The sequence below is a fragment of the Protopterus annectens genome, chromosome 5.part0, assembly GCF_019279795.1.
Source record: "Protopterus annectens isolate FY-2018-M chromosome 5.part0, PAN1.0, whole genome shotgun sequence".
NCBI lineage: Eukaryota > Metazoa > Chordata > Ceratodontiformes > Protopteridae > Protopterus > Protopterus annectens.
In genome coordinates, this window is record NC_056735.1 from 967,597,587 (window position 1) to 967,613,167 (window position 15,581).

The 15,581-nt window shown below is 42.9% G+C and overlaps 1 protein-coding gene across 2 annotated transcripts in view; it reads left to right on the plus strand.

The window, feature by feature from the left end:
* LOC122802908 (protein Atg16l2-like) overlaps positions 1–15,581 on the plus strand; it is a 1,475,787-nt gene that overhangs the window by 678,692 nt on the left and 781,514 nt on the right. For both annotated transcript variants that reach the window (XM_044072730.1, XM_044072731.1), the window contains exon 7: positions 5,116–5,193. In XM_044072730.1, the coding sequence (XP_043928665.1) occupies positions 5,116–5,193 (78 nt within the window). The remainder of the gene's footprint in view (positions 1–5,115; positions 5,194–15,581) is intronic.

A 15,581-nucleotide genomic window follows, 5' to 3' on the forward strand; every position in this document is an offset into this window, starting at 1 on the left:
AAAAGAGCAAGTATCTATCCCGGCAGAGGGCTGCCTCCCAAACATCTCTGATGCTCAGGTGAAGGCTGCCCTCTCCAAAGCAAAAAACACTGCTTCCATGGGACTTGATGGCATCCCAGGTTGCGTCCTACATGAACTACAAGAGGAACTAATCCTTCAAATAAAACAGCTATACAATCTCAGCCTCACTACAGGATATGTGCCCACAGAATGGCGTACAGCAACAGTGGTCCCACTCCACAAAGGTGGAGCCTCTACGGACCCTGGAAACTATCACCCCATAAGCCTGACTAGCTTAGTCTGCAAGGCTATGGAGAGGATCATCATGGAGCTCATAAACAAAGACATTGGGGACCTACAGACACTAGATCCTACCCAGTTCGGCTTTGTTAAGGGCAGATCCTGCCTTTTGAACCTGGTTGACTTCTTCGAAACAGTCACCAAAGCCATAGATGAAGGGAAGGTAGTCCACACAGCCTATCTGGACCTTGCAAAGGCATTTGACACAATACCCCACTCGGGCATCATAGATAAGCTATCCAGCTTAAATATAAACCCCTATGTCACAAGATGGGTCGCAAACTGGCTCAAAGACAGAACCCACAGAGTGAGAGTTGCTGGAGCCGTGTCCGACTCGAAACTAGTCACAAGTGGCGTCCCACAGGGTTCTGTCCTGGGACCACTCTTGTTCGGTATATACTTTTCTGAGGTACAGGCAAACATGGGAGGACTATGGCTCACCAAGTTCGCAGACGACTGCAAACTGGGTGCCATAATCAACTCTCCAGCTGACACAAACATCCTTCAAAAAGGTATCACAGAGACAGATAACTGGTGCCAGTGCCATGGTTTAAAGTAAATGCCAAAAAATGTATAGTCATACCCTTTGGCAAAAACAATGTGCCCACAAATTACCACATAGGCGGAAACCCATTAAGTACAGAGAAAGTTATTAGGGATCTGGGGACCCAAGTTGATAGCAATCTCTCCTTTGAAAACCACATTGCCAAAGTGGTTAGAAAGATCTTCTACATAGCCCACCTCATCATGAAGGGTTTCACATCTAGATAAAGAGAGGTAATCGTGCCCCTTTATTCATCCCTCATCAGGCCCATCATAGAGTACAATGCCCCTTTTGGGATGTACCTTACCCGACACCTGCAGCAATTAGAAGGACCCCAAAAGTATCTCACCAAGAGGATCAAGGGTCTCAAACAGATGCCATATGCTGCTCGGTTAAAAAAACTCCAGCTCTACTCAGTTGCATACCGCCTACTTCGAGGCGATCAATGCCTGACATACAAAGCTATGTCAAATCCAGAATTAATGGACATGCTCCACCTCAGTAAATCTAAATCCCGTAGAGCCACACGCTCGAGGGACTTGAACCTCAGCACAGAAATAAATAGACCTTGCTGGAGGGACAGGTTCATAACCCAGAGGCTCCCTTCGCTCTGGAATAGAATTCCAGTTCATGTGAGACAGAGCACCTCACTGAATCTCTTCAAGAAGAATCTCGATAGGTGGATGGGGGATCGTAGGTTTGTCCCAGGGATTACTCCCATGTCACTATTAGACAGAGGCACAGTAAACTAAACCTTAAAAAGGGCACAGTATACTCAAATCAAGGGGTGGCGTAAGCCGTACATAATCGGGCTAGGCTTATAATTGCCCCAGGGCAGATAGCCTATTATACCATGACCCCCCATTATTATTCCAAAACGTGCACGCTGATTGGCCAGCGTGCCCATTGTAAATCGAGTTATACTAATGGAAAAAGGTCCGATTGCCGGACTTTTTCCATTAGTATAACTGTTTAAACACTGTCTCGCTATGTTAAATGGGTTTAACATGGCGAGACAGCTTTAAAATAAGCGGAGATCTCCGTTGCTTATTTTAAACTGTCTCTATGTTAAACCCATTTAACATAGCGACAGTGTTTTAAAAAAGCAACGGAGAAAGCAAGATCTCCGTTGTTTTTAGTGTTTAAGCTATGTTAAATGAGTTTAACATAGCGAGACAGTTTTAAAATAAGCAACGGACATCTCCGTTGCTTATTTTAAAGCTGTCTCGCTATGTTAAACCCATTTAACATAGCAAAACACTAAAAAAAAAAGCAACGGAGATCTTGCTTTCTCCGTTGCTTTTGCTCAACTCTGATGTACTGCGCGCGCAGTACATCAGAACTGCCGCGGATGCCAGACATCTGCGGAAGGGCAGCAAACAGGCATTATACTATGCCATTATTTAAGAAAAGTAATAGTTTCTTTTCTTAAATAATGTCATGGTATAATAGCAATAACCCACTTCTGGGTGTGGGTAGTGCTGTATTTACCCACGGTTGGCTTTGTTTGGTCTCTCGGGCTTCACCCTCGGGACCAAACCACGCCAACCGTTGGTAAATCCAGCATTACCCACACCCAGGCGTGGGTTATTGCTATAGTATGAACCTATGAACCTAAGATTTTACACTCCCTGCTGTACCATGTAGGAACCCTGCAACTTTGTGCCTGAAGAAGCCATGTCCAGTCTGCAGGCCAAAATTAATGAACAATAGTAGCCAGATGGGCATGGCCAAACATGCTGGACATCATGTGACTCACATGGATGGACAGCATGATAGTGCTATGCATGTTAACAGTAGTGCAATGCAAAGTAACAGTAGCATGGCTGGGTATTAAAGTGGCTGCGCATGTATATTATACACGATCTCTGAGCCTGGAAACATGCAGCATGAGCACTGTAAGTACCAACTGTGGGTTATAATATACTTATATTATATTATAGCTTACAGCTGCAGTTCAGTGTCAGTCTTGTTAAATCACCTCATTAGCATATTATCGCACTACAAGGCCCATTTTAACATGATAAAAATGCAGTCACCATATTTCGGGATACCACATTATGCAGAGCAGCTTCAGCAATTGGGTTATAGTGGACATCTGAGTGTATTGTCATGTAGACAAACTGACAGCAGACAGGATTACTGCTAATGGACTCAAGGCTGGAGTAATCACACTTAGGTGTATAGAAGCAAGAGGGAGAGTACTTGAGCCAAGTAGTGTGTGGGGCAACACTGCAGAGGGCATGATGAGGTCCTAACATGCAATAAGTGCTGTCTGACTAGGTACAGGGGACTGAATAGGGCATGTTGTCATCATACCGTAGAGTTTAATCTGAGAAGGGACAGGACAGGACATGTTGCAATCTTGCTGAGGGGAGAATTTGTATGAGAAGGCACAAGGGGCAAGTCACGACGTGGCAGTGTTGTTGGGGTGGGGGATCAACCTGACAGGACACAGGATAAAAGGCAAGACAGGTTCCAGTCTTCTTTGAGTGGTCAACTATAGAAGTGTGAAGGACATGGCAGTACATGTTGCAGTTTTGTTGGGAGAGGCCCAACTTGACAGGACATTGGAAACACTGTCAGACACGGTTTCCATCCTGCTGTGTTTGGTTTACAGTAATATACCACATGCCCACAGACTTCATGACTTCATGATGTACTTCAGGTGTTATGTGGCCTTCAGTACACCAGGCACAGACTATGCTATCAGCCAGCTCAGGTGTGACAGAAATAATGGCCGACATATCCACTGCTGCACAGTGTTGAAATGGTTTCATCATAGCACCACTCAAGAATATGTCTGTCGAGAGAGCTGTGAAAAGTGCAGTTGTTGGCTGTCATGGCTAATCATGCAGTCTGAATCATTTGTTAAAGATCATGTGTCGTAAACTGTAACTGTATCCAACTGGCACTCTCAGGGTACCTACATGTCTTGATGGACATGAGGTAATATACTGTCAGTGCATAGACTTCACTTTTTGGATTACATGACGTTCAACATTCTGGCTCTTCAGAATGTAAAACATACTAAATATATAAACAGTGCTGTATGTCCTGCAGTCGTGTCACTCTTAAGCTGTTAGAGCTTGTTTTTTGTACCTGTACCAGTTTGATGACCAGGGAGGTAATTCCAGAAACTGTAATAAGTATAATCTGTTATTTTACACTGATGCAACACGGGACCTGTCACTTAGAAGATAAATGTCCAATTTTGTCAGGAGGACCTTCCCATGAGTAAAGCAGTGTAGATCACTGTGTGCTTTTTCTTTTGTTCTCCCATAGTCTTCCAATCCCCATGTATGCATTTAATGTACCCTTTTTTCCTTGTATTGCTATCCTGATTTGAGGAAGGTCTTTAGTATAGAAGAACAGAATGCTTTTTTTTAACTAACTGACTGAGGCTGCAGAAATGTGCACTTTTGAGAAAGGACATTGAATTAAATTGGTACCACAGAAATTGTGCTAGGATTTTAAATGGTATTACATCAATGTAGTGCTCATGTATAGCAGCAGGTATGATTTAAGTGGCTTGTACCATTTTAAAAGGATGTTTTTGTCCTTTGATTCTGTGTGCCACAGAAAGAACCAGTATTTTTGTACTTTTGCAGAGTTTCTAGGGACATATTTTGTGCAGCATAGTTACTAGGGACATATTTTGTACAACATATTTGACATAAGCTGTCAATTTACAGACATTTACATCCACTTACATATGCTGAGTGGTGACTAGTGTACAGGGATGAGTGCACTATTTAAAGTGGGTGTCACATGACTGGATAAGATAGCTGTGCAACAACTTGAAATTTCTTTCATGACAGGCAGATATATTACCTTACTATGCCGTCTCTTTTAGCTTTCAGTTTCCTTTGGTAGGGATAGTGCTTTCTGTACCGCCATACCTCTGAATTATCACTGATTTTGAATGAAATTTTAGCTCTGTCCCTCTTTTTTAATCCCTGCTAAAACCTGGTGACCTTTAGAGAAAATACAGTGAGTTACACTTAAGAAATAGTGACAGTAATTAGAGGTAAGAATCTTTTTACTTCAGAAAATGTATATGAATTCACATTCTCTTGTTATGTCAGCATCTCAAGTTAATACTGCCAATATTTAAAAAAAATGTCCCTGATTCTGTTGAGATCTGCCTATTTCCATTTGAGAACTATGTATACCACATTTAGAACAGACCAAAAAGACCCGGTTTGAATGCATTTAGCAAAGACATGTGCAGCTGAAGTTTACATTTATGGATTCCGTTTTTCCTACAGAACTCCCAAGACTGTGCAATGTAATGAAGATACTGCAAATACAGATGAAGCTCCAGCTGTGATTAGAAGGGCTTTTAGGTAAGAAAGTATGCATACTTTACTGAAATACAGTAGAAATACCAGTGCTGTTTGTGTTTTTTAACTGTTTGATCCAATGTTGTCTGTTTTCGTCCCATTCAATAAATGCTTGGGTCATCTAATCTGACCAGATCCAACCTTAGCGCCTTATAGGTTCATAGGTTCATAGGTTCATACTAGGCTATCTGCCCGAGGGCATTTACAAGCCTAGCCCATCGTTTTGTGGCTTACGCCACCCCTTTAGTATGGGGAACTATACCCATTATTTTGCTGTGCCTCTGTCGAGCAGTGACACTGAGGTAATCCCTGGGGTATATCTGCGATCTCCCATCCATTGGTCAAGATTTTTCTTGAACAAGGCCAGCGAGGTGCTCTGCCTCACATGTACCGGGATTTTGTTCCACAGCATAGGGAGTCTTTGGGTGATGAATCTATCCCTCCAGCACGTCCTATTAATAGCCGTGTCAAGGTTTAAGTCTCCCCCGCCCTTGTGGCTCTGATGGATCTAGATTTTTTGAGGTGAAGCATATTCATCAAATCTGGGTTTGACATGGCCTTGTATGTTAGGCAAAGGTCACCTCTGAGCAAGCGATAAGCGACTGAATAGAGCTGGAGTTCTTTCAGTCGGGCAGCATAGGACAGATTTTTGAGACCCTTTATCCTTTTGGTGAGGAACTTTTGTGGCCTCTCCAGCTGCTGCAAGTGTCGGGTCAGATACATTCCGAATGGGGCATTGTACTCAATCATTGGTCTGATGAGTGATGAGTAAAGGGAAACTATGACCTCCCTTGTTCTAGATGAGAATCCCTTCATGATAAGGTGGGCAATGTAGAAGGTTTTCCTAACTACTTTAGCTACATGGGTGTCGAATGACAGACTACTATCAACCTGGGTCCCCAGGTCCCTGATAACTTCTTCTGTGCTCAGTGGATTGCCACCTATTTGGTAGCTAGGGGTAACCTTGTTTTTCCCGAAGGGTATGACTATGCATTTTTTGGCATTTAACTTTAGGCCGTGGCTCTGGCACCAGTTATCCGTTTCTGTGAGACCCTTCTGAAGGATATCTGTGTCAGATGTGTTTTCTACTATGGCGCCCAGTTTGCAGTCATCTGCAAACTTTGTCAGCCATAACCCTCCTGTGTTTGCTTGTACTTCAGAAAAGTAGATGCCAAACAAGAGTGGGCCCAGGACTGAGCCCTGTGGGACACCACTTGTGACAGGCTTTGAGTCTGACATGGCGCCAGCAACTCTGACCCTGTGGGTTCTGTCACTCAGCCAGTTTGCAACCCATCTTGTGATGTATGGGTTGACATTTAAGCTGATGAGTTTTTCAATGATACCCGAGTGGGTATTGTATCGAAGGCCTTAGCCAGATCGAGGTAGGCTGTATGGACTGCCTTTCCCTCATCAATGGCTTTGGTGACTGTTTCAAAAGTCAACCAAGTTTAAAAGGCATGATCTGCCTTTGACAAAGCCAAACTGGGTTGGATCCAAAGTCTGCAAATTCCCTATGTCTTTATTTATGAGGTCCATTATGATCCTCTCCATGGCTTTGCAGATAAGGCTTGTCAAGCTAATGGGCTGGTAATTTCCAGGGTCGGTGGAGGCACCGCCTTTGTGAAGTGGTACCACAGTTGCAGTGCGCCACTCCTGGGTGCGTATCCAGAGGTAAGACTTTGATTAAACAGCTGTCCTAGCTGTGGGTTTAATTCCTCATTGAGTTCATGGAGCACACAGCCGGGGACACCATCAGGTCCCATGGATGCTGTGTTTTTTGCTTTGGAGAGAGCAGCTCTCACTTGGGCGCTGCAGATGTTTGGGGGGCTGCTATCGTTTGGTATTGTTATCTCTCCTTTTGGGGGAGAAGTTTGCACTGAACCTGTCAGCCAGTATGTTGGCAATGTCTGTAGGATCAGTAATCTTCACATCATTTTGAACTAGCTCTGAGCATATCTGGGAGTTTCCTCCCAGGTTTCTAACATAGCTAAAGAAGGCCTTATGATTGTCTTTTGAGTCTTTAGCTATTTTTCTCTCGAATTTTGCTTTGGATGATTTTATGAGAGCTCTTAGTTTTTTACTTATAGTGATCAAGGGTGTCTTACCTTTTAAGGATTTTGCTCTATCTTGTAGTAGCTTCCTCCTTTTGTTGTAGAGTTTGTTTATGGCTGGGGTCCACCAGACTGGACGCTTGCCTTTGGTACAAAGAGTCTTTGTTTTGCTTGGGATTGCCTTATCCATGCAGTCCTGCAGGTGCTGGTAGAAGGCATTTGTAAGTGATTCAGCGGCTTGAGTACTGTTTTCCACGGCTCAGGGGCCTTAAAGGAGACCACAATAGTCTTTAGAAGTGTGAAGTCGGCTTTTTAGAAGTTCTTTACTGTGGTCTTTTTTATTTCAGGTGGGGGTGGGATGAGGACCTCCAGCGAGGTTAGTTTGTGGTCTGATCTCACCAGTGAGGGGTACACCTCCGGTGTTGAACATTGTGCTCCCATGTTCGTGATGATGAGATCAAGTATGTTATCTCCTCTTGTGGGGATGGTGACTAGTTGTTCCATGGCATTTGAGTTTATGAATTCCAGGAACTTTTGGGCTAGGGTGTTTGGGCTTGAGTAGTGTTCCCAGTCTATATTAGGGTAATTGAAGTCATCTAGTATGATGGTGTTTGGTGATACATTTATCCCTCTAGTGTTTTCAGGAAGGCCATGTGAGGTTCCTGAGTTTGTGAGGGTGGCCTGTAACATGCTACAATTTGCAGAGCAGTCTTGCCTATGGTTAATTGCACCTGGATGGTCTCCGATGCATCGTGCGTTGCCACCAGTCTTGAGGTGTGGGTGTCCTTGATGAATATGGATACCCCCCCCTCCTTTCTTGGTATTGTCCGGATTTTGGGGCGGAACGCATGATATGAGGTAAAACCTGATAGCTGGGGTGCTCTCAGGAGCCTTGAACCAGGTTTCTGTCACAGCACAGACATCGATGTTCTCCATACTGAGAAGGGCCTCGAGTGCGTGCATTTTGAGATTTAGACTTCTGGCATTGAGCAGCATTACCCTTAGTTTTTTTCCTTTTTTGTGTTCTAGGGTGGTAGGTTTAGAATTTGAGACTTGCCTAAAAAAGGCACTGTGGGGGTGGCAAGAGCCTTTGCCAATATCCGGAATCCCAGGGGTGACAGGTGCAAGCCGTCCCTTGCGAAGCAGCGTGGCTTGTCCAGCATGTCATCCCAGGCAGACAGACACTGGATCCCCTTTGAATGACACCAGTGTTTAAGCCAATTGTTAAAGCTGATCATCTTATCTCTGTATTGTGGCATCATTCTTGGTGAAGGTAGGATACTGCTCAAGGTCAGGGTCATACCTGCCTGGGCTACATAATCAGAGAGCTCCTCAATGTCTCTTTTCATGTAGTCCAAGGAGGTACGTCTCAGGTCGTTTACACCAGCGTGGACAATGACTGAGTCATATTTGTACCTGCTGTTGAGAGACCTGAGTGCTTGCGTTATGTGGCGGATTCTAGCACCCAACAGGCAGCTTACTGTGACCTTCTCCTTACTCAGTCTGGTGAGCGGGACGTCAGTGTGTCTGACTATGGAGTCACCAATGACTAGTGTGTCTGGCATTGTGTTTGGCCTTAAGGGCTGTGACTGTTTGACACTCTGACTGTGAGGTCTATGTGTTGCAGGTGTTGTGTTCTGAGGTGGTGGTTGTTTGGGTGTCTGCTTTGGTGGCCTCTGCTGTTTTGGTAGATTTTTGATCAGAGCCTCGAGTATGTCTTTGTGTGTTTATGTGTATGATTTGAGGTTGTAATGGTACTATGTGAGACTGGGTCTATAGTGTGTGTGGTAACCTTTTCCTCCTGACTGGTCTTGCCAGTCCTATGTTGAGAGAGCTCAGCCTCCAGTTTGGCCGTATAGTTGCATCTCTCGCATGTATTTGTGTTTTGTGGGAGGAGGAGAGGGTTGTCTGTGTACATGAGGCAATTGTAACATTGCCTCAATATTCCCAGGTTCACCAGCTGAGCAGGAGAGGACACTAGCAACTGATCCCTCGACATGCTAAAAGGAATAGACAAAAAAAACTTTAAAAAAGATTCCAGGGGACGTGGGTGACCGAGAAATGGGGGGTTGCCTTTTTGGGGTACTATCTATGACAAGAGTGCCATATCAAGGTAATAAGTACTGTAGGAGCAAGTGCTATGTTTAACAGATAGAGAATAGTCTACTTGGAGTCAAGTAGAGATGATCTTTTTAATTATAGGATACGCTGATTAGATCAGTAGTATAGTTCGAGGAAGGTAGTTTTAAGGGAAAATTTGAAGAGTGGACTTTAGGTAGCCCGAATAGTTTAAACCTGCTTAACCGTCGCTGCCCTAGTGTGCAACGGTAGCTAAATCGCGCTAATGCGCGCTAAAGCGTGCTTTATAGCAGGGGGCTGGAAAAGACAGGAAATGACCCAAAATGGCCAATAAACTACAAGCTACTGCCTTAAACCACTCCTCTTATACCAGAGTATTGGATACAAGAGCTCTGACTTCTTTCATACCCACACGTCTCTCTTTCTGACTGATTTACCTGCAATCTTATTTGCCTCTTGTTTGATCAGATGCGTCCTCTGAGTGTTCACAATAAGTGAAAGCCAAATTTGTAATTAAAAAAAAATCTGCTCCTCCCTTTCCTCATAGGATTGTTACTTAGGTTAAGTTTTTAGAGTTAGTATAGGTAGTTAAAATATATAAGTTGTATAGTAGTTTAAACTGTTCCAGCTTATATAAGTACGTTACCTTATATAATTTTTAGTAGTGTGGGTATATATGTTGTCATATAGTCATTACTATAAGTCTTTGAATTGTAAGTGTTACCAACTTAGTACAAGTAGTGTCGTTTACTTTGTAAGTAGAATTTATAGTACTTGGGGTCATATATGTACTAGTTTGTTTGTTTTTCCTCTGTGTGTGCTGTTCTGATGTCTGAAAAGCCTTTTGAATTCAAAAAGTGCCTAGCTTGTGGATACAGAGTTTGTGCCTGCTGTTTAGCTCCTTCTCATCTTCAGGATAGCTGCAGTATCTGCCACCTTAGGATCCAGATCCTCCTTCTGAGGACGTCACCTATGTGGACATAGCGGAATTGAAAAGGATGGAACGGATTGTCCACCGAAGCTCTGTCTTCTGATCTTCTGATGAGTCTGTGTTCCTTGAAGTTTTTGGATCTGGTCCATCGGAGTCCTGGGTGGTTCTACCTCCTAATGTCTTAATCAATCTTTTTGCTCAGTAGGCATGGAAGGAACCTGATGTGGCAGAGCCTGTTTCTAAAAAAATGGATGGAACCTTGATTACTCCTAGGTATAGTAAGCGTTGGTCCAAAGACCCTCCAGTAGATACCATGATGGTAGCAGCAGCCACAACAAAGGAACTATCTAAAGAAATTTCCGTTGTCCATCCCCTGGACAAACTAGGGAAATGGACTTGTACTTTAGCAACCTTTGCATTATTAGTGGTGAACTGCCAAGCCCATTTGGCATGTTTCTAAAGGGACTTGATCAAAAGGTTTCCAAGTCCCTGTCATGTAACATAACATCAGACATCTAAAAATAATGGACGCCCAAATGTCTGCTCTGCAATCTACATCAAATGTGGCCATGCAAGTACTATCAAATGCAGCTGATGTCATATCAAAGGCACCCTGCACAGGTATTCCCATACTTCGTCATGCCTGGATATGGCTGTGCAGTTTTGTGGAAAGCTTTAAGCCATCCTTTATAAATGCCCCATGACAGTTCCGCTCTATTTAGACCTAAGGTAAGGAACATATTTGCAAGGAGTGAACAGGATGGTAAGGTCTTATCTGGCATGGGAAACTGCTTTTGTATTCCACAAAGACCTTTTTTCTAGGAATCAAAGGAGAGGTAGGAAAATGTGGTTCAAAATATCACAGTGGTTTCACCATGACACTTGTGGAGATAGACCGCACTGTGGAAGTGGCAGATATAATTCAAATGGACACTGTCTGAGGCAGAAGCAGACCACATAATCAAGGTTTCTGTGGCACCTTTACCGAGAAAACTTTCCACTGTCCCAGAAAGGTTGCCTGACTGCTGCATTTTGGAGGCACTTCGGGGACACTTAACCTTGTACCCTTTAGTCTGGCAAAACATAATGTCCTAATCATGGGTGCTAAGAATAATCACCAGAGGCTATACCATACCATTTTTGTCAACTCCACCTGTCATTTGGAATCAACATCAACAGAGGTGTTAAAGTTGCTGAGTAAAAGAGCCATCCAGCCCGTCCCCCCAGACCAGTTAGGATCTGGAGTCTATTCCAGGTTCTTTTTGTTTTCAAAGAAGAGGACATCAGACCAGTTTTGGATCTCAGCCACCTAAATCAGTATGTCAAACAATGTTCTGGAAATTCACAGTACAGTCCAGAACTCCCTCTATCAAGATAGGATGATTGGATTAACTCTGTTGAGCTCCAGGACACCTTCTGTCACATCAAGATCCAATGGCAATCCACAAGATTCCTCCATTTACAGCTGGGAGACTATCACTACCAATTCAGAGCATTGCCATTCTCTCTCAACACAGACCCCCCCCCCCCCCCCCGGTTATTCACCAAGATTGTGGCAGTGGTAGCAGCTCATCTATGACTCCAGGTGATCCAAATCTTCCCATACTTAGACTGTTGGCTCTTAACTGTTATTGTCAAGGATCTACTATTACAGCACCAGACATTCCTTCTCAGTCTTACAGACCAAATGGGGGTAACAGTCAACCACATGAAGAGCAATCTGTCACCCACGTAGAATATAGAATTTGAAGGATACCAGATAGACATGGTTCAGCAAATTGTAAATCTCTTCATTGCAAGAGTCTGGTTGTTAAGACTTATAGCCTCTCAAGGGATTCCATATCCTTGCCCACAGGCAAGACTGATTTGCCGCTTTTAGTTCTGATGGCTTCTACTATTACAGTATTACAGTACTATTACAGTATCCCATTTAGCAAGATAGCAAATGAGGGTAATGCAGTGGACACTGTGTCGATCCAGTGGTCACAGAGAATTCATCCCCTTCATACTAGGATCCTCCATAGTCAAGTAACTTAAAAAAAAACATTTAAGTTGGTGGATCACTTCTCCTTCAGTAGTCGAGAGCAGACTTCCCTTCTATGGTGAGGAGGGCATTTTGAGGGGAAGACAGTACAAGGACCTGGACATCACCGGAGACCAAGCTTCACGTCAGTGTCTTGGAGATGAGACCAGTCCTCCTAGCATTGCAATCTTTTCAAGACTTCCTACCCAAGGGTGTTATTTCCATCCAAGCAGAAAATATGTTAGTGGTATGGTACATCAACAAACAGGGTGGAACACTTTCCGATCCTCTTTACTGGGATGCCATGCACGTTTGGCAATGGGCGATGTCTTCCCACTGCTTTCTAAGTAGCAATGCACATTCCTTGGATGTGAGCAGGAGTATCCTATTACCTCATGAGTGGTCTCCTAAACAGTGGTGGCAAAGATCATCTGTCAGTGGGGCCAGCCTAGCTTTGATTTGTTTGCTTCCTACCTAAACAACAAGTGCTGCAGTTACTTTGCCCTCATCCTTCCACAGGGCAGTCACCGAGAGATGTTGTAGTCCACATTTGGTCCCCAGGTCTCCTTTACGCCTTTCCATTGATATCCCTTCTCACAGAATTCATTCAGGAAAGCCACAAGGTTCAAGACCAAGGTAATCTTCATTGTCTCATTTGGCCTTGGCAAGTGTAGTTCCTGTTCCATTGGCCTCACTTACTGTGCAATTTACGGGTACTGAATTTCAGCATTGATCTACTTAGTTACCCATCCAGGGTGCCTCTGTTGGACCTTCAGACCATAAAATTAACTGCATAGTTTCTCCAATTCTAATGATGGGTAGAGATGTTAGGCTTTCCTTTCTAGTAGTCGTTATAATTTCTTATTCACAAAAGGAGTCAAGCAAATGATTTACAAGAGCAAATAGAAAAGTTTTTGTATTTGGCCATTCTCAAAGGTGTTGGACCCCTTTCTCAGCCTCTCTTCCAGCAGTACTGGAATTTTTTTCAGAGCTTTTTCTGCGAAGTTCCAGTTACTCAAATTTTCACATAGGACTTGATGATTCATCTGTTGAGTCACTTTGAGTAGCCAAAGCATTTTATTAAAGGAACTTTCTTGTTGGGATTTCCTCTTGGAGGTCCTGTCCCACCATGGGATATTACACTTTTGCTTTAACCACTGACTCAACCTTTTGAACCTAGAGCCATAGCCGATTTAAAGTTTCTTTTGTGAAAGACCACCTTTTCTTATATTCCATAAAGACAGACTTTCACTAAGAAGAAAAACTTAATTTCTTCCAAAGGTGACATCATCTGAAACAAGTTTAAATCGACACATTGACTTACTTATATTTTTTGCAAATTTTGCTACTGAAGTTGAACACGTCTTTCATATGTTAGATTTCTACAGACAGCTCCAACTTTACTAGCATCGCAGCAAAGATATTAGAAAATCAAACCAGCTCTTGTCTCTTTTTCCAAAGTAAAACTAAGACAACGGGTGTCAAAAGCAACTCTTATCTAAGTGGTTGGCAGATTGCTTTTCCTTTGTTTACAAAACATATGGGTTACCTTTGCAATGAAAACCTTAGACTTGTTCCACCAGAGCAATAGCCATTTCAACAGCATTTGCAAAAAGAGTCCCTACCAGTGATATCTGTGCGGCAGCAATCAGCTCACACTTTTTTATGTGTAGCTGTATGTATAAGTGAGTTTTAAGTACACTTTTATCTGCTCTTTTGCATATAGTACTGTATTTAATTTATTTATTTGCATTTTTCACTGAATATCAACTCAACTGAAGTTGTGGCTGTGTCTCTACAGAGTTCTTTTTATAATTTCTGTGTAGCCATTGATAGCAGTGGGATAGTTTTAGCTCATCATTGACATTCTGTCTTGCCTTATATAAGTGGCACATTTTGAGCTGTCTCTGCCTAATATCAGAGCTTTGGCCGGCTAACATCTACCTGAAATCAGCTGGACGTATAAGTGTATTTAAGTACACTTTTATCTGCTCTTTTACATATTGTACTGTATTTAATTTATTTATTTGTGTTTTTCACTGAATATTAACTCAACTGATGTTGCGGCTATCTCTCTACAGTTAGTTCCCCACCGACCCTCCCTGTTCTTGTTTTGGTGTTAATGTTGGTCACTTTGAAGTTGCCCACCCTTCTTGTAGATTTGTATTTGTGTACTCCTTCCTGGCCCATCTCATTTGTTCACTCAACTGAGTGCAGTGAGATCATATTCTGATTTCAGGTGCTCCTATTGTGTACAAAAAGAGCATTTGGGAAGGACAACCCCTGTAGCCTCTTAATCCTGTTCTGTTCCTTCCCTCAAAAAAAAAAAAAAAAAAAAAAAAATACATACACACACATATATATATATATATATATATATATATATATATATATATATTTTTTTTTTTAATTCAGCTGCTCTTACTGTAGCTGTCTTAATTGCTCTTCTGCGTGCTGTTATCTGCTCAGTCACTTTTACTCTGCACTTATTACTGCTTGTTAGTAGCCTTCTAATTTACTGCCTTCAGCACTTGTTTTTTAGTCATTTGTTAATTTAATTACATTTATTTGAACTGCATTTGCCATAGTGTTGCTACACACTCGGGTGTGGTGGCCTGCACTACAATTTGAATTGTATTTATTGCTGTTTTAGCTGCTTTTCTGTGACTAAAAAAAAATCTAAGCTTGTTTCCTGCCTTTCCTGTAACTAGTCAAGTCCAGATACATTCTTGCTGTATCTAGGACTGTTGGTAATCTTCTGAGCCCCCCAAGCCTTTCTGTGTTGGAGGGAAGCCTTCTAGCTTATCAGTGAGAGTGGTAAGCACTAGGTAGCCTATTTACCACGGGAAGAGTGGGTTTTGGCCCTGAAATTGTTGTTCATTGACCATTTGGGCAGTTTTTCCATCTCTTTCTACTTTCTGGTTAAAATCCCATTTTGCATTTGGTCCCTGCCTTTCCTATTACTAGTGTAGTCCAGGTACAGTTTTGCTGTATTCAGGACTGTTGGTAAGCTTCTGAGCCCCACCCCCCAAGCCCTTCTGTGTTGGAGAGAAGCCTTCTAGCTTATCAGTGGGAGTAGTAAGCACTAGGTAACCTATCTACCACAGGAGGAGTGTTTTTTGGCCCAGAAATTATAGTTTATTGGGAAGCTTTTCCATCTCTTTCAACCTTCTGATTTAAAAGTCTGTGTTTGCGCTTGTTTCCTGTCTTTCCTGTTACTAGTCTAGTCCAGGTACAGATTTGCTGTATCCAAGACTCTTTTTAAGCTTCTGAGCTCCCCAAACCTTTCCGTGTTGGAGGGAAGCCT